The sequence below is a fragment of the Quercus robur genome, chromosome 6 (genome assembly GCF_932294415.1).
Source record: "Quercus robur chromosome 6, dhQueRobu3.1, whole genome shotgun sequence".
NCBI classification, from domain to species: domain Eukaryota; kingdom Viridiplantae; phylum Streptophyta; class Magnoliopsida; order Fagales; family Fagaceae; genus Quercus; species Quercus robur.
The window spans coordinates 18,021,025-18,030,102 of NC_065539.1; the positions used below are offsets into that span (position 1 = coordinate 18,021,025).

Sequence of the window (9,078 nt, forward strand, 5' to 3'; positions counted from 1 at the left end):
CCCTATGGAGCATGTGAGACACTCCAATCAGAGAATGGCTGTCCATTCCAAAGACGAAAGCTTGATGTGCAAGGTGTTCCCATCCAGTCTGGGACCCGTGGCGATGAGATGGTTCGACGACCTAAGGGCAGATTTCATAGATTCCTTCAAGAAGCTCACCCAGGCATTTGGCTCTCATTTTATTACGTGTAGCAAGGTTCCTCAACCCTTGGATTCCCTACTATCCCTATCCATGCGAGAATGGGAGACTCTGAAGACATACTCAGATAGATACTGGGAGATGTTCAATGAAATAGATGGTGACTTTAATGACGTAGCCATCAGTACTTTCAAGGTCGGCCTTCCAGCCGAGCACAGTTTAAGGAAATCTCTGACTGGAAAACCGGTCACCAGTGTGCGCCAACTCATGGACTGGATTGATAAGTATAAAAGGGTTGAGGAAGACCAACAGTAGGGGAAAGGAAAGGCTAAGATTGTCCCTCAAGAGATGAGGGATTTCAAGTCAGACCAATACAATAACAACCTACTCGGAGGGACTTTACTGAGCAGTCGGGGTCTGCCAATACTCAGGCGATAAACGCGGTGTTTCGGGAATTGATGCATCAAGTTTTGGAGAAGATTAAGAATGAGTCAAGCTTCAAATAGCCAAATAAGATGGCAAGAAACCCCATAAGGCGCAATCAGAACCTTTATTGCCAATATCACCAGGACCAAGGACATACTATAGAAGACTGTAGAAATTTGTGGGACCATTTAGACCAGCTAGTCTGAGAGGGAAAGTTAAAGCAGTTTTTGCATCATTTCAGTGGCCACGGGAGCCAGACAGGTTCAAAACCCCGAAGAGATGCTTCTTCAAGACCTCTTTTAGGTACGATAAATGTCATCTTCGCCGCTCTAGGGAGGACCGGGTCCTGTCCCTCCAAAATAATTTATGTCGCTCGGCTGTCCGCCAAGGACTCAAATTTTGAGTCAAAGAGGGCTAAAATGAGTATCCAACCGGCATTAAGCTTTTCGGATGAAGATAAGGTTGAAACCATACAGCCCCATGATGATGCTTTGGTGATCACGCTAAGGATTGGGGGGTATGACGTGAAGAGGGTAATGGTGGACCAAGGCAGTGGTGTTGAGATTATGTATCCTGACTTGTACAAGGGGCTGAATTTGAGACCCAAAGACTTAATAGCCTACAATTCTCCTTTGGTGAGTTTTGATGGGAAAGTTGTCATTCCGAGGGGTCAGATTAGACTACCCATGCAAGCTAGTTCAGAAGTGGTGGAGGTGGACTTCATCATGGTGAACGCTTATTCCCCCTACACAGCCATTGTGGCTAGGCCCTGGCTTCATTCCGAGGGGTCAGATTAAACTATCCGTGCAAGCTAGTTCAGAAGTGGTGGAAGTGGACTTCATCGTGGTGGATGCTTATTCCCCCTACACGATCATTGTGGCCAGGCCCTAGTTTCATGCCCTAGAAGCCGTCTCTTCTACTCTGCATCAGAAGGTGAAATATTCAGCGGGGAGCTAGATTAAAGAGATTGTTGGGAGTCAATCCACGGCTAGGCATTACCTAGTGGCTGCCATCCTACATCAGCCTGAAGCTGAGTCCTCGGCCCTTGCTGAAAAGGGCTTATAGCAATTAAAGGCTCCGGAGTTGCCTATCAATGGATCAGCCGAGGAGGCAAAATATGAAGATTTAGAAACAGTTGTTGTTGGTGATGACTCGGAGAAGTTCTTTTCGAACCGAGCTCAACTATCTCCTCCAAAGAATGAAGAGCTGATAGAGTTTCTTAGGAGAAATGTTGATGTGTTTGCATGGAACGCTTACGAAGCCCCAGGGGTGGATCCGAGCTTCATCTGCCATCATTTAAACATTAATCCATCTGTCACCCCCAAAAAGCAACCACCTTGGCGCTCATCCAAGGATCATTCTGATGTTGTCAGAGACGAGGTGATGAAACTTAAGTAGGCAGGAGCTATCAAGGAGGTTTTCTACCCTGAGTGGCTGGCCAATACTGTGGTGGTGAAGAAGAAGAATGGGAAGTGGCAAATGTGTGTGGACTTCACAGATTTAAATAAGGCCTGCCCAAAGGATCCCTTCCCTATGCCTAGAACAGACCAGCTGGTGGATGTAACAGTAGGTCATCCCCGGATGATCTTCTTAGATGCTTTTCAAGGATACCACCAGATAGCACTAGCCCTGAGTGATCAAGAAAAGATAGCTTTTGTCACTCCAACTGGAAACTACCACTACAAAGTGATGCCTTTTGGTTTGAAAAACGCAAGGTCTACCTATCAAAGGATGATGACTAGGATGTTTGAACCACAGTTGGGCAAAAGTATTGAGGTCTATATAGATGATATGGTGGTGAAGATTAAGGTGGTGTCTGAGCATGTGAGAGACCTCAGGAACATTTTTGAAATTTTGAGGAAACACAAGTTGCGCCTTAATGCTTCCAAATGCTCTTTTGGTGTAGGATCAGGCAAGTTTCTGGGCTACATGGTGACTCACCGGGGAATTGAGGTAAACCCCGATTAGATCAAGGCAATTAACAGCTTACAACCACCTCGGAATCCCAAGGAAGTCCAGAAGTTAATCGGAATGACTGCTGCCTTAAACCAGTTTATCTCTCAGTCAGCGGATAGATGCAAACCCTTCTTCCTGTTGATGAATAAGTGGAAGGGATTTGAGTGGACCGAGGAATGTGCTTTGACCTTCCAAAGGCTTAAGGAATATCTCTCTCGGCCACTTATCATGTCCAATCTTGAGATGGATGAAGTCTTGTTTGCTTATATTGTCATGGCCCCTCATACTGTAAGCCTGGTGTTGGTACGAGTTGATAGCGGCATACCAAGGCCAGTTTATTATATGAGTAAGTCACTACATGAAGCTGAGGTCCGTTATCCACCACTAGAGAACGCCATTTTGGCGGTGGTACATGCTACACGTAAACTCCCCTATTACTTCCAGGCACACATGGTTGTAGTCCTAACTCAGCTTCCGCTCAGAGCTCTGCTCCGAAGTGCTAATTACACAGGGAGGATTGCCAAGTGCGATACGACCCTAGGGGCTTTTGACATCAAGTACATGCCTTGTACCTCCGTTAAGGGCCAGATCCTCGCGGATTTGGTGGCCGAGTTTGCTGAATCCTCATTTGAGAAAGAAGTAGAAACACAACACATAGATGAAAAATCAGTTGGCACAATCACCCTGCAAGAACCCTTATTCTGGAAGGTATATATTGATAACGCAACGAATCAGAGGGTATTTTTGCCATTTTTTAGGTTTAAGGTGTATTTTGGTCATTTTTTAGGTTTAAGGGGTATTTTGGTCAATTTATAGTTTTAAGGGGTATTTTGGTTATTTTTTTAGGTTTTAGGGGTATATTCGTCATTTCATAGGTTCTGGGAGGTATTTCGATCATTTTTTTAAGGTTTCAAGGGTATTTTGGTCATTGTTTTAGTTTTAGGGGATATTTTGGTCAATTTTTAGGTTTCAGGGAGTATTTTGGTCATTTTTTAGGCTTAGGAGGTATTTTCAGTTAATTTTTAGGTTTAGGGGGCATTTTGGTCATGTTTTAGGTTTCAGGGCTATTTCGGTAATTTTTTAGGTTTAGGGGGAATTTTGGTCATTTTTTTAGGTTTTGGGGGTATTTCGATCAATTTTTAGGTTTAGGGGTTATTTTGGTTATTTTTAGATTTTCGGTAATTTTTAGGTTTCTGGGGGTATTTTAGTGGTTTTTTTGGGAGTATTTTGGTCATTTTTTAGGTTTCGGGTGTATTTTGGTCAATTTTTAGGTTTAAGGGTTATTTTGGTCATTTTTATGTTTCGTGTGTATTTTGGTCATTTTTAGGTTTAGGGGGTATTTTGGTCATTTTTAGATTTCAGGATTATTTCAGTCAATTTTTTTTAGGTTTCGAGGGTATTTTAGTAATTTTTAGTGGTTTTTGTTCATATTTGTTGCAATGGCAATTTCTACCCGACTCACGAATACCCGCCCTAGCCCAACCCCAATAGGCTGGGTTTTACTTGGCCTGATATAAAAAAGGGTCGAGTTTGGGTTTTTTTTTAAAAACCCAAACAGGATCCGGGTCGGGTTCGGGTTTTTACAAAAACTCGGCCCGGCCTGACCCGATTTTATATATATATATATAGTTACTAAAATACCCTCATATATATATATATATATATATATAGTTATAACCCTAAAATTTTTTGCTCACAGTCTTACCTCACACTCACAATCTCACCGCCGGTTCCTCTTTTCTTCTCTTTTCCCAACATGTGTTGCTGCCATTGCCACCACCATTGTTAGCCACTCTTTCCTCTTGTTCCAAACAGTTGTTGTTACTGTATTAGTTAGCATAAGCATCTTTATGTCCTTCACCAATCTTCGTCAACTGCTAATCTCTAAAGTTTTCTATATTTCATTTTTCTTTTTCTTTTTTTATGGTATATATTTCTTTGTTCTTAAGCTTTATTTCCAAGGATCTACAAATGACATAAAAATATTTAAATCTATTTGATTAGTCTTCAAATATTTGAATGATTTTAGGTATATTTAGATCTTTTTTTTTTTAGTTTTTGCAAAGCCCAAAATCAATCTCTGTGGGATCATTGGTTTTTTTTTTTTTTTGCAAAAATCTTTGTTGGGTTTCTTACACCTAATCTCAGACTACTCCTATTAATAGAAAGGATTTGTGGTCAATGATCCAAATTTGAGAGAGAGTGTTCTCTACTTCTCTTCAATTTTTTTTTTTTTTTTTTAATATTACTCGATCTGTTCTGTTCTGTAGCTAAATCAAACATCTTTGATTTCTCTTTGCATTTGCCAAAGTATCTGAAAAGGGTTTAGTGAGTCTTTTTGCATTTTTTTTTTTTCCGGTTGGGCCTTGATTTGGGTTGTGGATTGGGCCCAAATCAGGCTGGGGTTAATGAGGCCCGTAGGGCAGGTTTGGGCCCCGAATTAAAAAACCGTTTAATAAACAGGCCGGGTCCGAGTATGAAATAACCTGGCCCGTTGCCATTCCTACATATTTGGTCTTTTTTAAGGTTTATTTTGTAGGCCTGTACACGGTGCGGTGCGGTTGGTTATGGGGGTGATTTTTGCACCACTCCTATAGGGTGCAGTTTTCCCTTGTGCTTGACCGCACCTCACCAATGGATGGGTAGAACCGGTCTACAAAAGTGGCGGTGCACAATACCGGTTCGATGCAGTTAGTTCGGTGAACTCCTCAATTGTCTCGTGATCCCAACAATGTAGTTAACACTCCCAAACCACAACATAATCATTAAATAACCCAAATATTCCAAACAAGGAGGGAAAACAAAAAAACAAACAAACAAACAAAAAATATCTAATTTCAAATAAAATAAAATAAACTAAACTAAACCTAAGTCATAAAAGATGAAAATAAAAACTATCAAAAATAAAATACATAAACAAACTTGTAGAAAGCATTGCAATAGGGAGCATTAAAAGTCAAAACCTTCTCTAAATACCCATGACAAAAAAAGGGAGTGGAGGGGAGAGAGGATGAAACTCCAAGAACAATGGCATCAAGCGGTAGACTATGGTGACAACAAGTGGCGGAGGCTGAGGAGTGAGGGGAGAGATAGAGAGTGGAGAGGCAAAGATGTTGTTTGGACATGGGAGCTTGGGCGAGAAAGATTAACGGAAAGAGAGAGAGGCAGGGAATAGGGAACTGAACTCAACTGAGGAACTCATCTAATATGTTTAGGGTTTATAATTGAAACGAAGTTGTTTTAGTTTTTTTTTTTTTTTTTTTTTTTTTTTATCTGATACTAAAACGACGTCATTTTGGAACTAACATTAAAATTTATATCAAGTTCCAACGACATCGTTTTGGTTTAGAGTTAAAATATTAAAACCCTACGTTTCCTATTTCTCATTCTCTAGCACCGTTAGTACCCTTCTTCCTTCTGCCTTCCTTCTGCCTTCCTTCTTCCTTCTATGCCTCTTTCAAACTCTCAAAGTCTCACATTCACACACAGACCTTCTCTTTACTAAAACTTAAGAGTAACTTTTTATATAAATTATACAACACTTTAAATTATAGCATATAGACATATATACTCCCTGGTGCAGTGTGATTTCTCGTCGGAATGCAAAATGACCGCCGATCGCCGCACCGGCCGCCTTCGGTATCCCCAGATTGCTGCCGACCACCACTCCGAGCACCTACGGTGGAGCTTTGAATGGTTCAGATCGGTTCAGCACCGGTCGGTTTCATCGATACCGGTCAGATCCTGAACAGGCCTAGTATTTTGGTAATTTTAAAGGATTTTAAAAGTAGTTTGTTCATTTTCAAGTTTTAGGGGCATTTTGGTAATTTTGATTATTGGGTAATTGGGTGGGTTGGGGTTTACCCATAATAATTGGATTGGGTTGGGTTTGGGTTAGAAGTAATTAGTTAAATGAGCAATAAATGAGTTTTATGTACCCTAATCCCACCCATTTGACACCCCTAGTTCTTTCAGACCTTTTGCATGAGGCCAGCCCATGCATGCTACCAAGTGGGGAAGGGACATTGGTAACACCTCAAGCTCATAGAGGAGGTCTTGTGCCCAAAAATTTCACCTCAAAAGAGTTTTAATGCTCTAGCTGACTGTGGCCCAACTTTTCTACTCTACACTTTTTTGCCTAAAACACATAACTGACCCTAAGTGGCTAACCTTGTTTGCTACAACAACCAAATGCATCCTTCAAAGACCTGTCATGTTTAGGAAACATTAGCCCATAAATTTAGGCTATTTCATTTCTCAAATTATGCAAAAAGCAAGCCAACCAATTGAAGCAAATCTGACCGTAACCTCTTTTATTGACCAAAAAAAATCAATCACTTTGAGCACCCTAAACACAATACAAAAGGGCCCAATCAAATTCAAAAGCAACCAACCATGTTTTACCTTGAGAATTGAAACTTTAAAGCAAAAGGTCAATTAGCCAGCAATGATTCTCACAATTTTGAAGCTTGAGAGTGGAAATATGGGTATAAGGGAACCATGGACGGAGATAGAGTTTGACTTGGGGGGTAATGGCCTACCACCCCCCCCCCCCAAATTTTTTTATAATTTTTTTTAAAAAAATATTACTAGTATATACATGGCTTTTTATTTTAGCAATTTTGTTATATAAAATTACACTTTGCTTCCTTAACATTATCGTTGATTCTTTTAAGAATAATGTTATAACCACAAACTTTTCTACAACATTTTTACAAATCTGTTAGGTTTTGAGTTTGTAATGTTGGCAAACCATGACAAAACATGACAAAAACTAAGTCTCATTAGTTTAGAATGGTCTACATTGAAGCCCAAGACAAAAAACTCAAGTTTGGGATAAAAACAAATGAGTTACAAGCTGGTTGGTCCAATCGATCGAAAGACAGGCTCGATCGATCCAAAATCGCATATCAGCAAAATCAGCAAACATAAAAAGGCCATAACTTATCCGTTTGAAGCCCAAATCGCGAGCCGTTTTTTCCAGTATTTAAAGGACATTATAAGCTAACCTTAGGTGGGGTTTTAAGAGTTTTTTAGGGAGATTAGAGTGCATCTTGTGCCTCTTTTGTAGATCTAGGGTTTTGTACCCAAAAGCTCTCTTATGTCTTCTACCAATGTTATTACTTGAAGAATCTCAAGATCCGATATTGTAGAAGTTGCTGCCTTCTCTTGTCATCAAAGGTGTTTATGATCTAAACCTTCAAGGGTGGTCTTGGAGTCACAAACAGGAGAGTTTGTGTTGCTAAACCTTTGAGTGGGATCTCAAAGTCACAAACGTGGGTGTTTGTGTTTTGCAAAGGCCAAAGAAAGAAGAAGTCCGTGGATTCGGAGCTTGCACGTGGTCGTGTCAGTAAGTTCTACTGGTAGGTAGTAATAAGAAGTCGAGTGTGGGGTCTTGTAAGTCTTATTGTATGAACTTCAATTCTTTCTAGTGGATTTGCTTTTTACCTTGAGGATAGCTAGGTTAAATCCTCCCCAGGTTTTTTACCGGTTTGGTTTTCCTAGGTGATCATATCTTTGTGTTATTTATCTTTCCGCTACTATGCATGATATGATTGTTTGATTGTGTTAACCTAGATTTGGAATTTGGACTAAGTAACAACTTGGCTCATTACCTAGGTTAATCCAATTGTGTTTTTAAGGGGTTTAAAAACTAACAAAATCGTTGAGATAGCAAATTTTATTGGTTAGCATTTGGCCCACCACATACACCACTTTTTTTACTTACCAATAATCATTCACCACATCAGCAATTTTAAAAAATTTGTAACTCTACCATTTCCTTCCATTTAAAGACCATAAAAAAAAAAAAAAAAAAAATCAATAAATCTAAAATCTAAAACAAAATATACAAGCCCAACAAAATTAGTCCAACAAAAAAATTTACCAATAATAAAGCTAAAAAAATTAAGTCCAATCAACCAATTCTACCTATATAATTTTGTCTTTATCCAACAGTAGTCGTATGCATCAAAGATTTAAAATAAAAATAAATTAAAAAAAAAAAAAAAAAAACAACAACAACAACAACAACTTAATAGGCCGAAAACCCACCACCAAAGAAACCCATCACCAAAATCCAAGAAACCCACACCAAAATCAATCACCACCACCAAACCCACGACCAAACCCACCAACAAAATCCAAGAAACCCACACCCAAAATCAATCACCACCACCAAACCCACGGCCAAACCCACCACCACCAAACCCACAACCAAACCCACCAACAAAATCCAAGAAACCCACACCCAAAATCAATCACCACCACCAAACCCACAGCCAAACCCACCACCACCAAAATCTAAGAAACCCATACCCAAAATCATTCACTACCACCAAACCCACCACAACCAAATCCAAGAAACCCATCACCAAAATCCAAGAAACTCACACCCAAAATCAAACCCCACCATAGCCAAAATCTACCAACCCCACGGAGATGGAGAGATAGAAAAAATAGGAAAGAAAAGTGAAGGAAAGAAAGAAAGAAAGAAAAAAAAAAAAAAAAAAGAACTGGTGAAAAAAGAAAAAGAAAAGAGTGAAAGGATAAACCAA

General features: G+C 39.8%; 1 protein-coding gene across 1 annotated transcript; it reads left to right on the forward strand.

Moving 5' to 3' along the window:
• The first annotated feature begins 984 nt into the window (after positions 1-984).
• LOC126689932 (uncharacterized) lies at positions 985-1,362 on the forward strand. Its single transcript, XM_050385087.1, has one exon. The coding sequence runs from the start codon at positions 985-987 to the stop codon at positions 1,360-1,362; it is 378 nt and encodes a 125-aa protein (XP_050241044.1).
• Positions 1,363-9,078: the final 7,716 nt, after the last annotated feature.

Bases quoted from the DNA above. Each gene is read 5' to 3' on its own strand.
- LOC126689932 (XM_050385087.1), top strand. From the start codon at position 985: ATGAGTATCCAACCGGCATTAAGCTTTTCGGATGAAGATAAGGTTGAA.